General features: G+C 48.2%; 2 protein-coding genes across 2 annotated transcripts in view; both read right to left on the reverse strand.

The window, feature by feature from the left end:
- Nucleotides 1-1,391, reverse strand: part of LOC119463973 (anoctamin-4) — an 82,963-nt gene extending 81,572 nt beyond the window's left edge. Inside the window, exon 1 of the mRNA XM_049655448.1 lies at nt 1,385-1,391. Within this exon, the coding sequence (XP_049511405.1) occupies nt 1,385-1,391 (7 nt within the window). The remainder of the gene's footprint in view (nt 1-1,384) is intronic.
- Nucleotides 1,392-2,264: 873 nt separating this feature from the next.
- Nucleotides 2,265-16,852, reverse strand: part of LOC125939918 (acetylcholinesterase-like) — a 16,184-nt gene continuing 1,596 nt past the window's right edge. The window contains exons 2-7 of the mRNA XM_049655449.1: nt 12,910-13,165; nt 11,673-11,928; nt 10,987-11,110; nt 7,448-7,742; nt 5,091-5,181; nt 2,265-2,624 (exon numbers count right to left, since the gene is read on the reverse strand). Coding sequence (XP_049511406.1) covers nt 2,487-2,624; nt 5,091-5,181; nt 7,448-7,742; nt 10,987-11,110; nt 11,673-11,928; nt 12,910-13,165 — 1,160 coding nt within the window. The 3' untranslated portion in view covers nt 2,265-2,486. The remainder of the gene's footprint in view (nt 2,625-5,090; nt 5,182-7,447; nt 7,743-10,986; nt 11,111-11,672; nt 11,929-12,909; nt 13,166-16,852) is intronic.

Consider the following 16,852-nt stretch of genomic DNA (forward strand, 5'->3'; position numbering starts at 1 on the left):
ATGCCAAAACCAGTTCAATAAAGGGCGATGACGTGCCGCAATTGATTAAGTTGCACGTCGGTTTACTACGAAGCGCTTTGTCCCGAAGCATCTCAAAGACCTGTTGGTGTTTGTTTTATTACAATCCAGGCGTTCTTGTTAATAATGCACCCTATTGTAGTCCTTAGGTAATTGCAAGCCTGCCTCGTGCAGAAACTGTAGAAATGCTTTGCGAAACTGGTCATACACGAGGGACCACGCTTTGTCTTAAGGCTGGTCTGTCCGTATCCTGGCCTCTCTAAGCACCGACTCTTGTCTAGCTGTTGTCGCTGAACATTTTCATGGGAAAGCTTGTTCAGTAATTTAGGGATTTACACTTCTTTCAGGCCGTGTTTCTAATTAAATTCTTACTGCACTGTTATTTTCTATTTTTTTATTCTTCCTCAAGTGTTACAGCTCGAGCGGCAGAAAGCTCAGAAAGCTGGTTTGTGCCGCCTTCGTTCTTGTTGGGTCCTTATGTCATACGCCTGCCTTTCCATGCCATGTTTCTGTTCCTTTCTATTCATAACTGCATTTCTTTTTAAATACCATCAGACTCTTGGCCAATCTCCCGTAGTGGGTAGGCGTCTTTAGTAATGGTGGAATATATGTGAAGCGGGTTCTCAAGAGAGAGAAAAAAGGTAAAGGAAAGACAGGGAGGGTAACCAGAGATTATCTCTGGTTGGCTACCCTCGGGTTCTCAATAATCTTACAACGCTAAGCACGTGCCACGATTCTCTGTTTTTTTTTTCTATGCATCATGTTTTTTTTTCATGCAGTTTTATGGTGTTGCACTACGCCATTCACAAGTTATGCTGAAATGCGAGCAGCAGTCGATGCACAAGCTCAATGTGAGGCGCCGACGCAGCGATGAGACCAGGACGAATGCGGTGAGGGAAGAATGGCGAGGAGGGGCGCATGCAAAGAGGAAAACGACGCGAACGACAGTGGTAACTTAATATTTCGCCCGGTACGCACCCTGCGTCTCTGGCTTAATGTAAACTGCTCGCGCGAGCTACACGATCACGCTGGCACCTGCAATCTGAGAGCATGGGTGAACTATGGCTGCGATTGTGACCTAATGGTTATAGCATCAGGCTGTTTCGCTAGGAGACCGAGGATTGATGCCACCGCTGTAACCGCAATTCCTTTATTTTCTGCGTTTAGGTTATTCGGAAAGGCGTCAGTAGCTATCACAGTCATCACCGTACAGCGCTTCAGTGTGTGTTCGAATAGGGGAATCATATTAATGCGATAGCGTTAAGGGCTATCCGGTGTCGGCTTCCGGCGCCGCATCTTACGCTGGCATCCTGTGAACAAAAAATATTCTATACGGCACTAAATACTTCTTCTATTACTAGCTCACACTTCATCTTACATTCTTTGCATAGTTATCCCTCGGAATTTTGAAAATAACAGCCCACAAACAAATGTCATGACTCAGAACACCGACAGCGCATGCCTTTTATGTTAAATTCTCTAAGACTGAAATATTAAAAGTGCGAAACAATAAGAAAAGGAAGATCGGCCCACGCAAGAGGCCGCGTTTCTAGCAGAAAGCTCGCCTTCGTGCATAACGTTCGCCGCCAGCGTTTCCCGGTTAACATTACGGTTACATCAGCTGCAGTTGCCCGGGAAGTGTGAGAAGCAGTAAGGTATCTTTGAAAGCTATCGCGTTCAACTCTTCAAGGCGAAGCTTAAACGTCCTCCAATTTTTTTTAGGTCATTATCTTCATAGGTTCCTCCTATTGATGTTGAACAAGTTTGGACTTCTGTGCTTATTCGCCAGGGGTGACTGCAAGTCATGACCCGAAATATGCGAAATATATGGCCACAATAGACAGCCACTGTTTGCTCAAGAAGAGCAATATGTCTAGCAGATATTGTTTTAAGCGCAATCATATTTGAAAGGAATTGAGTCATCTTTATTTAGACGTCGAAAAAAGATACAGTAGTAAAATATCTGAGTAGAACACCGCGATTTACGATCACTCCGTGTTACTATGTGGGCTCACATTTTTCTTATGAAGAATAAAACGCGCAACGCTGACAAGGACAAGAGTTCAAGGGATCGGCCTTGTCTGGGTTGCGCATTGTTTTCTTCCTAAGCATTATGAACAAACTCACCCAGCAGCAAGTTTTATTGAATCACATTTTTCTATTGATCCACGCTTTAACATGAAGGTGGGCCTTTGGTTCTTCAACCATGGGGCCTCGTGCTGAACATTCCGTGCTACTCTAATGTTCTCGTGAAATTGTGACTATAAAAAGAAAGAAAGAAAGAAAGGGGGAAATATAGACAGTACTGAACTAATGAAAAAAAACTCTATGACAACGTGTATTCTTGCACGCCCAACAACTTGAAATGCGAAAGATTGAGGACAAGTGTCCCTGTGTTTGCAAAAGAATCAACAGCCACTAAATCCTTGTCGAGATGGAGGTGTCAGTTCTGTGGTGTGCAGGATCGGTCACACACTGCCACCTTCCCTCGACGTGCTGTCGTGGCCATTGGTCAATGTAACAGCTGCGCCTCCTGACAGCGCCATGTGATCCGCAACAAAGGACGGCAGGATGGCGCAGCTCTTCTTCCGGTAGTCCCTCAATTCCTGGAAGGCATAAGGAACGCTTCCATTTAGAGGCATATTCGGGCTGCTAGCTACTGTTGCCTAGCTTGTAAAATGCTTCACACGCTTTTCGCGGATTTACAATGCGCTAGCACCGTTAAGTTTAGACAGGCCACAAATTCAAGTCTTGGACGCCATAGAGTTTCCTAGAAAAATTTGTGGAGGAAATGCTGGCGTTGCGATCGTGCAGATATCGCGGGAATGACGGTTAGTACATAGATTTGTCTAACCTTCGTGCTCGTGGCATCAGACATTCTTGCGGCTTTATTATTGCGATAGGCGCGTTTGCCGTCGTCGTCGGCCTCGCCATCCCCTGCAGCTACTGCGTATTGCGCGACCGCGCACGGCCGCGCAATGCGCGGGCGCATCTTGAAAGCGATCTGCGTTGGGGGCAGAATCTAGGTGCGCCGACGGCTCATACCTTTGTGCGTGCTCTGTTCTCGCCGCTCAGTTTGCATTGAAGCGATAGACAGCCCGAAGGTCGCTTCGTTCGCTGCTGCTGCCGCGCTTCCTCACGCCAGCGTTTTGATAGCAAGTGTCCGCGGTCATCGAGTGTGGTGTGCTCATGTTTGCCTGTGTGCACTGACACCATGCTTGTTAATTTAGTTATTAAACGAATGTTTGAAAACTCATGCGGAGGGTGCGGCAGTTAAATTAGATGACACTTGGCGACCGCGCGGCAGAGGGCGACATCGATGCAGACTCGCATCCCATCCCGTTTACGGCTACTTACACTCGTTTTATAGTGAAGCTGTTAAGGGCTAGGTTCCACAGGATCGTGTCTGCGTGTAGAGAAAGCTATCCTCATCAGCATTTGCTTTGGCGCCATGTGCGTGGTGGCTTGGCTCCACGTGCGTGGCGGTTTCCCGCCAGTTGTGCCTTAGCACAAGTGTCAAAACGGATGATGGATGGTCCAGTGTTATACCTCTCGCCATCGCCGGTGCCTCTTTCACAAGTGTCGCGATACTCGGCGACGGCACGTCCCAACAATCGTTGTGTACCTTTGTCTCATATGACGTAGAGGTCGCGCTAGCGCTGTTATCAGCAGTTGCCCTTTGGACTCGCTAGGGGACGGACGCTCGTTTAGCACATCTTCGAGGATCCTGCTGACGTCAGGATCCTGACGATTCTGTGCAGTGTGCCGCGGCTATGAACGCTGTGGCTCATGCGCTAGTCTATGACGATGGGGTGGACTTGGCGCAGCAAACGCACTACTTGACCATCACGCCGGGCGAAAACAAGACGCCGGTGTGCTTCCTGTTTGATGAACATGCCGAAGACGCTCAATTTAGCCAATAATGATATGTAAATTCGTCATCGCAATATTTACTATAGCAGACCCACCATAGTCACAGCTTCGCTGGCTTCCATCTTCACAGTAGTGGAAGGGCTGAGTTATTTTTATTATTGTATGCTTAGGTGCTGACCATCGCTGTGTATTTTCAGGACGACGAGGTATCATTTAAACCATCATATGACATCTATAAGTCATCTAACTCACCGTTTATTTCTGGAAGTGGTTACAAGATACCCAGATCCCAGATATGCCAATTTCCGTTTCAATTAGGCTAAGATCTTGTGTTCAGAAATGGCGCCTTCCTGCACTATAGCTACGCTTGTGTAGCCAGTGTATATAAATAAAACAACAGCCACGATACTTTGAGCAGTAATACCAAACTACCTTTTCACATTACCAAAAAAGCCACCTTTACCACGAGAAACCACTTAGCAAGCCTGAACAGGCGCGAAACTAAAAACCGGGTGGTGAGGCCTGCTTGACAATCCCACACCAGCTGGTCGTCACGTCATGCATTATCACCGTACATGCTCAGGCCTAGTTAAAATTTTATCGGTAAAGAATAACTACATTGTACTACTAAAATAGCCGGATACTAAACTCCACCAGTTTCAAAAACTTACTGAGATACAATGGCCAAAATGGAAAAAAAAAGCTGAAATCAGTGACGTCCACTGACGCATCAGCACTGCGGTTTTGGCACGAAATTAAAATAAAAAACGAAAATGTGCTCTTCTATTTCATTTTTATAACTAACGGATTTCTGCGAGATAGCAAAAATAGAGTTTTGAAAGAATGATTATTGAGTGTAAACTGATTTAATTATTCTCTTCAGCGTCCATTTGAACACACGCTTATGCAACTCTACTTTGACGGCATGTTGAGACATATGATACATACGAAGCTTCCCGTGATAAGGGGGTCCCTGCAGAGACCTCTAAAAATTAAAATTTTCATTTGGTTTATTGCAGTTATTAAACAACAAAAAAAAGGCAGGCACCCTCTCTGCTCAACGTCTCTCTTACAGCCCTCTGTTGCTCTAGCAATACATATTGGCGGTTCTCGTGCACCCCACATTAGAGGGTCGGCGCAGCACTATACGAAATGACAACTCGAAGATGCCATGAAAGGCGTGCGGCTCATGGACTTACTTCCAGTGTCGCGAGCCCGATGCGCACTTCTATATCTTTTCCGTCTTCCGTGTAGCTTGTCCACGGCTGTCCATGCACGAACGGTAAATTCCTGGAACAGAACGCAGGGTGACAGAAAAGCTGAATAAGCCATATAAAGGCTCGCTGTAAGCATACGAAAATGTGAACGTTGGAAGGCGCGTTCTAAAGACCTCACGTATGTATCGCATTGCCGGAGGTCCTAGGTGAATGCTTTTATCGATAAAGAATTTTAATGAAAAAACGTCAGAAAGTTTCTTCACTGGTAATGTAAACATGTTTGTAGGGGAGCGCCCTAAGCGCGCTCCCGATTGCAGCGCCAACACAGCGTTGCGCAAGACGCGCGAAATAAACAGACATAGCCTCCTATGTAATAGGAGGCTATGACACAGATTGCAAAGTTGGTTCTTTATTCTATGGATTGCATCTCTGCGTTCGTTGTGTGCTCACGTGCGACCCGCCGCTCGTATACAGGCGGCGTTCTATAGGCGTCGTATATCGCGACCACTATAATGTTTCTCACTTTTGTAGATGTCTGTGTAAATCAAATGGTGCCCACGCTTTTTCTTAGTACTCACAGTGTGTCGTAATGCAGTTCTATATGTTACGCTCTTTTTCTGCTTCAACGTTAATAATGTCGCCCTTTCGTGAGAAACGCTGGCCACGTTGCGCTCACACGACAAGCACGTGCTTGACTTGTACCATGACTGATTAGCCCAAAGTCACGGCTATGAATCGGAAAACAGCGTAAACAAAGAAATGCATTGTTATAATTAACGTTCTTAAATCGCTATTTTTGACACGTGCTGCTGATAACATTCGCGTTTGATAGCCAGGACGCGAGGCACAAAAGTGGTGGGCAGTTACAAAATGCTTGTACGAGTGAAGGGCTTTGTTAACCGACCACTTTTTTTTTTATTATGGTTGCCTAGTATTCAATTAAGGAGCTCAAGAAACGTTCGTTTGAGACATAGTAAACTTCGTACCTACACTATATACAAACGGTAACATTGTTCATTGTGCACGTCTTTACTTATACAGCGTAAGCTGTTATGGGCTCATTCCAATAGCTGTTTCGGTTCGCGATGGTGTCCGTCGCCGCCTCCGCCGCCGATACCGGTGATCGTAACCGTTATCGCCGGAAATGCGAAAAAAGTAAGAAGCCACGCAAGCGCTTGCTATCAGGCAGCGGAAAAATGCCCTATAAATGTACCGTGACACGGATCAAGGGATGTGAGATGTGCGCCACGTATTCTGGATACCTCTTCGGTACACGTTATAGCGTCTCCTCGCAAGGTACGAACCGCTGCTGAAGAAGCAAACCGTAGGGCTACCTGCACGGCTACAACCAGGCATCATCGGACTCAGCAGACTTCTTTCTCTCTCTCTCTTTCTCTCTTTTTCTTTCTCCCTCTCTCTTTCTCTATCTTTCTCTTTCTCTCTTTATTTCGTTCTTTCTTCCATTCTCTTTCTCTTTCTTTCTTTCTCTGACTTTCGTGGTGACTTTCTTTATTTCTCTCTTTTTCTTTCTCTTTCTTACTCTCTCTTTCTCACTGTCTCGTTCTTTCTATTTCTTTCTTTCTTTCTTTCTCTCTCTTTCTCTTTCTTTTTTGTCCCTGGTATGTGCTATTGAGCTTGGATCTTTTCTGCACTATCGCGAGGATCGGCCCACTTTTCAGGATCGGCCCACCACCGCTGACACTTGTGAGCCTATAAAGCTTCGCTTAAAAAGCCGAGTGGAAATACAGGGAAACCACTGAGTTGCGTTTCAACTGAAAAGATTGTTGATACAAGCATAGCTTCCGAGATATGGCGGGGTGCGCGGTAGACAGAGTGCTACCCGATCTAGGAGGCCATTGCTACCACGCGATTGATTGCTACGACGTGGGGTTGCTCAAGAAATATACCCGTAAATGTCAAGCGCACTTGATAACCGAATTTTCGCTAGAACATCACCGTGGAGTGTCATTGACGCTTCAGACGTGAGGTGGCAGTACAACCTACATGCTTTTTTATCGACTGTAGGAACGTCCCGAAGCACGAGGGCGACCCCACTATTCCTAAACGACCCTCTATTGGCAGCTCTTCCTCCACTGCACCGAGTAGCGTCACATTACATGTACGGATACACAACCACCGAGTTAAACGCAGCGCCTCCCTTCGACTGAAAACGACGCTACGCTTCTCAAAAAATTACTCTGCAGTGTCGTGAAGCGCAGTGACCGTTTCTAACGAAGGGCGGCACTGCCATCTGCTTTGTTGAGCCGAGGTGGCTTGTTGAGTGGAGGTACGTTCTAGAATGTGCCCGTCAATCAGTCTTTATAAAATGTGGACCGTACCCCGTCTTGGCGAACGTGGACCATATGTCGATCATTCTTCGGCTAAGGTCCCGCTCCTGGGCGGTGGCCGCTCGCGACCCTTCCAAGGGACGGCCGAAGACAAAGTCCAGATCCAAGAAACGCGCCGCCCCCGTGGTGTCGTTGAAAAGCGCGAAGCTGGCCTTGTGGTCGAACACGTAGCCGAACACCTGGTTCCGCTGCCTGGTCGAGAGCTCATGTCCGAGCTTCAACAGCGGACACGTGTACAGCAAGTCTCCCAGCAGATCTAATGCCCAAGAGTTGCCAGTCGCCGTAACTGCGGGTTTCATGTTTAAGACACGTGTGTAGTCCGGCGTAACGCAAACGCACGCAACGCGCGGCGCACGTTCAAGGCAAGGAGTTGAACAAACTAAGTTCAACGCCACAGGCTTAGTGGCTATGGAGGTAACGTCAGGGATGGAATCGTCGCAGCGAAGCGTCATGCACTTCTGGACGTTTTTTCCATGTCAATTACTTGTAATCTATGAATCTGAAACTAGTACAATAAGAAAAATACTTGAGAGCATAAGCACCCTGCATCGGGGGATATACGAGCAATAACAGGCGTAACGTTCAGAGACCAGAAGACGGTGTTATGGCTTAGAAAGCAAATGGGTGCAGCCATTATTGCAGTTGACATTTAGAGGACGACATGAGCTGTACAGTTAAGCAAGAAAGGTGGACTAATTGGGTGCAAGTGCTATGGAACCTAATTTTCTGGCGGGAACTTAGATGAGACAAATTCGGCGGACATCACTAATGCCGAAATTGTACTTGTCTGCAGTGTAGAACAATACAGAACTAGCACTTACTCCGCGGGAAGCGCAGAAAAAACGTCACTTTAAAAAAAAAGCGGCCATTAAATCAATACTTCTGCAACCGCCGCGGTACCTTTGTGGCTATGGCGTTGCACGAGGTCGTGGGTTCAATTCCGACCGCGGCAGCCTGATTTCAACAGAGGTGAATTGCAACAACGCTCATGTGCTTACATTTAGGGGCTCGTTAAATAATCCCAGGTAGTCAAAATTAATCCGGTGTCCTCCACTACCGCAGGTCTCATAATCGTATTGTGTGTTTGGCACGTAACGCCCCTATAATTTATTTCAAGTGTAACACGTCTGCCACGATGATATAGTAAAAGCAGCAGACGAGTTGTATGCTAACCCTTACAGTACCAGAGCAAACACGCAAGCAAGTCTGTGCATGAGTACGTTTATCTAATAAAAATGGGTTGGAAGTGCATACCGTAGGCATTGTCAAATCCTGACTGAAAGCCTAATTACCAGTAGTCGTTGAAAAGAAAAGTGCACAATCATTGCATTCTACCGGTGCTAACATATGGGCAGAAACTTGGAGGTTAACAAAGAAGCTCGAGAATAAGTTAAGGACCGCACAAGGAGCGATGGAACGAAAAATGTTAGGCCTAACGTTAATAGACTGGAAGAGAGCGGTGTGGATGAGAGAGCAAACGGGAATAGCCGATATTCTAGTTGACATTAAGGGGGGGAAATGGAGCTGGGCAGGCCATGTAATGCGTAGGATGGATAGCCGGTGGACCTGTAGGAGGAACGTGACGGCGGCCGTACGAGCCGCGCCGTTGTTCCTACTCAGAAAGGCGAAGGCGGCGAGCCGAGCGGCGGCTGCGACGACCAGCGTGGCTGGCTTCTAGAACGACACTGCGCGTGCCGAGCTTGCACCTCGAGCACGCGCTGCGCTTCTTCATTTTTCTTCTCTTTGCAGCGCCGACCATAGCGCTCCACGCTGCAGCGTTGGTGGGCGCTACAGGCCATTAGAGTTATAAAATGGATACCAAGAGAAGGGAAGCGCAGTCGAGGACGGCAGAAAACTAGGTGGGGTGATGAAGTTAAGAAATTTGCAGGCGCAATTTGGAATCAGCTAGCTCAAGGAAGGGGTAATTGGAGATCAGAGGGAGAGGCCTTCGTCCTGCAGTGGACATAAATATAGGCTGATGATGATTATGATGAATGGGTGCAAAGGTAGGGAAGTGCAGTCGAGGACGGCAGAGAACTGGGTGGGTTGATGAAATTAGAAAATTTGCAGGTAGAAATTACAATCCGCTAGCGCAAGAAAGGGGCAACTGAAGACCGCAGGAAGAGGCCTTCCTCCTGCAGTGGACATAAAGATAGGCTGATGACCATGAGGAGGAGGAGGATTTATTAAGGTGTATTAAGGTCGAATAAGCTGGATTAAGATGGCTTAAGGAGGACAAGGGTGGATTAAGGTCGATTAGCATGGTTTAAGGTAGAATAAGGTCGATTAAGGTGGATAAAGGAGGATTATGGTTGATTAAAAAGGACTAAGGTCGATAAAGGCGGATTAAGGTAAATGGAGGATTAAGGTGGATTAGGGTGTCTGTCTTGACGCTTTAATTGCATATATATAGTCATATATATATAATTTCGGCATTTTAAACGAACGCATAACAGCTTCGTGGAAGAGCACCAAGTTTTTTTGAGAATCACTCGGAAGTCCGCTGCATATGTGGAAACGTACCGAAGTGGTTTACTTATATTCTTGTCATCCGCTATCGAGAAATTTGGCCCTAAATTGATCTGGACATCTGTGTTGTCACAGATAGCCGAGAGCAACCTTGAAGTGTGTTTTGAATTCTTTAATATCGCGTGAAAATTCAGGATGCAGCAGGAACGTGGCAATGTACTACACGTAGTTGCATCATCTTCTCTGCGTTTAGGCAATGAAATGCAGTTTTCACCATAGCAAACATGCAAGTATGGTTATTCCTTCCACGTACATGGAGATGCACATTTGGGCATCTAACCATACTGTGGTTAGATGGACGGAGCGCCCGCGCAGTTCTGGACGATGCGCCCGCGCGCATCGTCCAGAACAAACACGCAATATGCATGTATCAATATATAAATTTCCAAAATTTTTTACACCTTCGTAACAAACAAGCAGACAATAAAAACCACCTTGAAGAGCGATTATGTACCACAGCTATATTCGGGTCTCAAAATAATATGGCAGGCGGGTCATTCATTCTTGTCGGCTACTCGGCAATACGGCTGCACCTGTTGATTGCACGGTACGAGGGGCAAAAAAAAGCGTTTATTGTCTGGCACGGCTGCCTTTATATGCGCTTGGCCTCAAGAGGGGAATAGGGGGAAGGGAATGAAGACAGAGGCGGGTAATAACGATAACGGCGTGGTGATGCATCATGGAAGCGCGTCACAACCAACACGGTTCACCAGGAGGGTTCTCTAACACCCTAGTTACGCGGGCAGCTTAACCGCGGTTAAACTTGACCGTGGTTAACGCCAACCGTAGTCCGCCGGTAGCTTTGCTCTAAAAACGTCCTCCACCTTGGGTATTTCTGCAAAACTGATTTGGCAATGTTGAATTCATGAGTACAAATTATTTTCAGTATAATTCTCGTAACGAGCACGGATATCTGGTACACTGATCGTTCGCAGAAACAAGGGCGACTGCCTTTTTTTTCTTACATCCAAAGTTTGAGTTACAGTGACTTTGCTAATTACCGTTATCCGACGGCGTAGTAGCCCTTCGGAAAGCATCAACGACCTCCCTGGCGTTCTTGATGTGGTAGATGACGTTTAGAAATGTGGACACAACAGAGTCCACTTCTCCGTCGGGCGACGAAGTCTGGAAGACAGAAGTCGAAAAGACAAGACGACATAAATGAACTAACCCGCCGTGGTTGCTTAGTGGCTATGGTGTTGGGCTATTAAGCACGAGGTCGCGGGATCAAGTCCCAGCCACGGCGGCCGCATTTCGAACATTTGGAACAACAGACTCGGCACAATCGGCAAACTTGTTCTCGTGGTTCTTGTCGCAGCCATGGTTTCTGAGTGCGTTTGGATTCGTGATCTTGCACAGCGTATCCAGGTGTGGAGAAAACCACATGCACAATTGCGCGCAGAGCAATTATATATATTCAAACGCTCACTGGCTCTGCATGGCCGTATACTGGCCAACATTAGGGCTGACTTTTTTTTTTCGATCGTGTCCAGTTCGCACTTCGCGGTAGGATTAGTAGCGTGCATTGGCGAGCTCTCGTTTTTTTTTTTTTTTTTCTAGAACACGCAGCCGGCTTTCACAAATATTTGTCTCACGCAAGTCCTACTATGGGCTACACTGCACGGAATTTTCGAATTTAGCCGGTATTCTCGATGGAGTTCAGAGAAATTAGGAGAAGAAACCTGACCCGCTTGAGGTAGTCGAAGAGGTGGGTGCCTTCGCTGCTGACTGTGCCCAGCAGGAATCGCCGCCCCGCGACCCTCAACGCATCTTTGACGCCGGGCAGGGCGCTTGCCGAAGGTCCGAAGAAGCGAACCATTTCGCTGGTGACGCGAACGATCTCCCGCGACGGTACAACCCTCATGCAGTGCAGCACCTCGACTGTGCCACCGCGGGAGCAGTTGAGTAGGGCCGGCAGCTCGTGAGACTTGTCGTCAAAGTACCTGCGCACGAGCGGGGCCCACATGAATTGCTGCACCCGCTGTTCTGAGCGTGACGTCCATCGCCTCTATGACAACCTTGAAGCGGCTTTACTCTAGACAATTTGCCGAGTCTAAAATAGTGGGATCATGGCTACATCCGTGGCTGGCGCAAGCAGTCATTCGCGCGCGACAGTGCAGTCCTTGAAGTGCACCGCCCCGAGTGACCGCTTCTAGTCCCCCTGGGCATCCTTCTTGCAAGCGCGCAGTGCTCATTCTACTCCTCTTTTTCTTTCTGTTCCTCATTTACTTTACCTCATAATAATCGTTGCGGTAGACACATATATAAATGATGAAAATGAATAGACAGACGAAGTGAATCGTAAGGTGGTGAGGAGTAGGTAAGCATCGTCGCATCAAAGTCGTAAAAGGTATGCAGGCAGTATTAGTATATCCTGAGGTCGTAATAGTTCAAGGATGACTGCAGGAGAGGGAGGAGCTTATGTGGATGTCGATGCATATTGATATAATTATAGATCATCGTAGTAGTATCGTTACACTCGCTCAGATCTACTTTGAGGGTCCGTGAAACCTTTTTTTTTTTACGACGGCGACATGGCATATGTAGTTTATATGGATCACTTGATAACACCCTTTGATAATAATAACTGTGTATGTATAGTTGTGTCTGCACATTTTCATATGATGCGCGCCACTTATGTACTTGCAGTTTTCTTTGCACGTTTCTTTCAGAGTGAATGCCGTTCTTTTGCCCCTTTGCAGAACAATGCGCATGAATACCATCGCACCGGCAAGTGCTTACGTTGTTGCATTACTTCTCTATTCTGTCACCCCTTTCCCCTTAACCACACTGGGACGTAGGAGACGAGAGGCACGCTTCTCCGGACATCCTCTCCACCTTTTCATCTTTCTTGCTGCTCTACCCCATCGGAACGCAAAATACAGTGACAGGGTACCAAATCAGAGACCTCCTGCTTGCGTTACCTCCTAAACGGCGACTCGCTCATGAGGATCACTTTGGCGAAGCGCTCGTGGCTCCAGAAGCGCGGCCCAGGCGTTTCCTCCTCGAGCAGATGCGCGCCCACAGACCAGGCTCCGGACCCGCTGCCCATGAGCACCACGTCGCTGGCGTTGCCCCCGAAGCTGGCGATGTGGTCGAGCACCCACTGCACGGCCATCCGCTGGTCTCCCAGGGCCACGTGACCCGGCGTGCATGGGATGTCGCCCCCCACGAGGCAACCTGTCATTGGACACAACAGAGGCCGCGGGGCTCCTTGCCGGGCCCGTCACAGCGTCCTAACGAAAACTTTGGTTACACTTTACACGTTGTGAAGCGCCGTCTAGGGAGCGTATCTACCGCAAGAATTTTTCATACTTGTTCGTCATTAGAAGAGGTAGAAGAAATTGAAACGTTGCGTCGCCATGCTGCAAGAAGACAAGAGTCACTGCAAACATAGGCAATCTCTTCCTTTGCCTCGACTAGCCTTCGCAAGCGACATTCTTTCCCTGCCTTCTCCCCATAGAGTTTGTGTGAAGCTCTATGCTTCTCCCATACCAGAACCGACCGATCGCGCCGCGTTCACGTCATGAGCACCCGCCTCTTTGTCGTTTTGCTCTCTTCCTTCCTTGCTGCGCGGCGCACTTCAAGTGTCGGTTTTGCGCGTTGTGCATGGGATGATTTACCGAAGTCACGTGCCACATAATCGTTTACGTTGCAGGCTGTGCGCGTGACGTAGAGGCGTTCATGCGTGTGACTGATACTGCGGCAGGAAGCGGGGCACCCTGGATAGGAAGGGTACAGAGCTTTCGTTTGAGATTTCAGTTGCTTTCGCGCCGTGCAGCGGTTTCATACTTTGCAAACGCATTCGCCAGCACGCGACCTACGCACCACGTTTGTCTTTTGCAATGCCCAAACATGGTGAGAAGCCCCTTACAAAGATAATCCGACTCTACAATAAACATGCGTAGCGTGTGTAGCAGTACCTTGGAGGATAATAAATCTTGGGACGAAGCTATAAAGCGCGTAGCGAGCGATGCAACGAAAATTGATCGGCCCACAACGTTATGAGACAGGGGTAAGGCGGCGTGTATGGGCGTAGCCGGTATTCTAATTGAGAGTAAAAGGGAGAAATGGAGTCGCGCGGGCCATGTAACGCGTAGGGGAGATAACCGGTGGTCTGTTAGAGCTATAAGGAGGGTGACGGGAGAAGGGAAGTGCAGCAGGAAGGCAGAGAACTGTAGGCAGGTGCTAGGAAATGAGGAAATTTGCAGGAATATTATAGGGCCAAGTCAGCTGGAGCAAGGCAGGGGATCACTAGGACAGTGGCGTAGCCAGGGGGGGGGGGGGGTTGGGGGGGTTCAAACCCCCCCCCCCGAAATTTTTTCCGCACCCCCCCCCCCCCCTTTATCCGCCCTTTCTTTCGTCGCTTCGCGCTGACATAATTAATAAAACCGGTGCTACTATCACAATTTCATTCCGGGGCGCTTCCGTTTGGTTGGTAATTTACAGCGAATCATGTCTGCATATGGAAAAAACTGTCACGGTGTTTGTCAAGGCTTTGAAACTCTGTGAAGTTTTGGGCGAGAATGTGGCGGCCGCATTCTGAAGCAACAAATGTGCAACAAATGAAGCAACAAATGCGGCAGCCGCATTTTAGATGATGGCGAAAACGCTCGAGGCCCGTTTACTTAGATTTAGGTGCACGTTAAAGACCCCAGGTGGTCGAAATCTCCGGTATACATTTCCGCCGCTTCCCTTCAGGTGCCGGTTAGGCCGCGCTCGCGCAGGATCTTAGGCTACGTACACACTTGGTCTCGAAGCTGTAGGAAGCGGCAAAATCTTGCAAAAATCCACCCGCCTAGGCGGCAGAACAGGCAGAAAAACAGGCTGCGAGCCAAATCAGTCTCGGGCCGATTTTTTCGCCATGGCGAAGCGGAAACGCGGCGGAAAGTCGTTCTGCTTCACTGCAAGCTACACTAGCATGTAAACAACCGGTCGTAAAATTGAACATGGCACCAGAAGTGTAGGCTGTAATGCTGATCGACGCGATCAAGAACCAGCCCTTGCTCTACGACAAGAGTGGCACTAAAACGTACTGTCAGCAATACTCGCGATAGTATTCAACGTCGCGCGACCGGAGGTGCGGCAACGAAGCCTTGGCGTGACCCAACTTCTCGCGCTTTTGCAAAGCCAGACGAACCCACCACCGCCGTTTCCGAGGTGTCCGCGTCTTCTGTTTATTCATTGTCCATTTCTAGAAAACAAGTAGGTAGAAGTATAAAAGCCATTTCTTCTTCCACTTCCACGGCAGACAATAGTTAGGCAGAATATTCCTCGTTGGCGCTCCATAATTCTCCTCGCACGTGTACGGTATGTTGCAGAAGTCGCGGGGTGCTTTTCTCGTCGCGACGATAGATTGGGAGCGTAGGTCTCACGTAGGACGCGCAGGCTTTGGCGAGCCCCAACACAAGGGCCAGCCCGGGTTTTAGCTGTGGTGTTCCCGTTGCCCCTTTGGTGTCCTGGAGGCGCCGACAATACGAAATGATGAAATGTTATTACAACTTGTAAATAAAAGCTATTAAAGAAATATTCTCACGCCTAGGCACCAACCTGTGACTCAGCGCTACCGCGCCCGTGTGCGGAGAATTACGGAACGCCAACGAGGAATTTACCGAAGGTCGCAGATGACACGCGAAGTTGCGTAAAATGATCACTTTTGATGACGGTACGTGGCTGAAAGAATGAACATACCGCTCGACATAATGCGATAATGAGGGCCACCACGCCGACAAACGTACGCAGACGAGATGGATCTGGACGAAAACGGCAGCGGTGGCCGCGGCGGTAGCAAAACAAATGTGAACAACTTGGACAGGCGCGGAAAAAATTTTCCGGCCGCTTTGGCCTTTCCGCTGGCTTGCCGCTTCCCAAGTGTGAACGTAGGCTTAGTCTGCGCGAGAAACGTCTCTTGTTTGCGATTGCGCCCTTACGGAAGACTGGTAATTACTGTTGTGTTGTTGAATCACAAACCAGCAATTACGGAAGGCTGGTAGTTGCTGTTTCAGTTGTGGAATCCCAAACCAGCAATGTACACACGTAGGGGTTGATGACAGCAGTGAAATTCCACCGACTCGCAATAGAATGCACGAAACAGACAGCGGACAAGCATGAATTACTGCTGTGCGCAGTACAGCGTAAGTAAACTCTTGTTCCAGGCACTGACAGTTCTAGTCGGAGTTCACGCGTCCTGAGAAATTGATTATGTGCACTATGTACTGAACAATACCGGAGTTCATTCCTGCATCACTAGTACACCAATCAGTCGAGATTCTGTGAGGTACAAAGCCGCTTCCTGTTTGCACCGGCGAAAGTGAAGCAGAAATGAGTTGCACGCACTACTTAAAATGCGTACACATGCCATATCTATGCTGTGCGGTGAAATATTCTGTACAATTCTGAATCTGTTGACGTAAAGGCAAATGACGGCTGCATGCTCGCACACAGCGGAAGACACAGCGGCCCATGCACTTGTCGCAGGAAATGCAACCCTCTCGTATGAGGGAGCAGGGCGACGAAAGCTTCGAAAAAAAAAAGCCTTACGTGTTTTTGCGCGTATTTAAGTTTTCTATCGCAAAGACGCAGCGATCAAGCTATTGCTATGGGAGCAGGTATAGCCTGGTCACACGTGCATTTTCACGCGTATAGCCGTCCTTGACTTGTGAAACGCACTTCGCCCCGACGAGGACGACGCCATCTACGCTTAACGGAAATTAACAATTAATGATGTCTTCTCCGATCGCACCGGTCGTCTCAATGATGCGTTTTCGAAGACGGGTGCATTCAGTGGCACGATGAGAGACCGTTGCTCCAAACGCCCACTGTACCTGTCGTACTTACTGTATTTACTGGGCTTACTTTACTTTTTCT

The sequence above is a fragment of the Dermacentor silvarum genome, chromosome 9 (assembly GCF_013339745.2).
Source record: "Dermacentor silvarum isolate Dsil-2018 chromosome 9, BIME_Dsil_1.4, whole genome shotgun sequence".
Classification (NCBI taxonomy): domain Eukaryota; kingdom Metazoa; phylum Arthropoda; class Arachnida; order Ixodida; family Ixodidae; genus Dermacentor; species Dermacentor silvarum.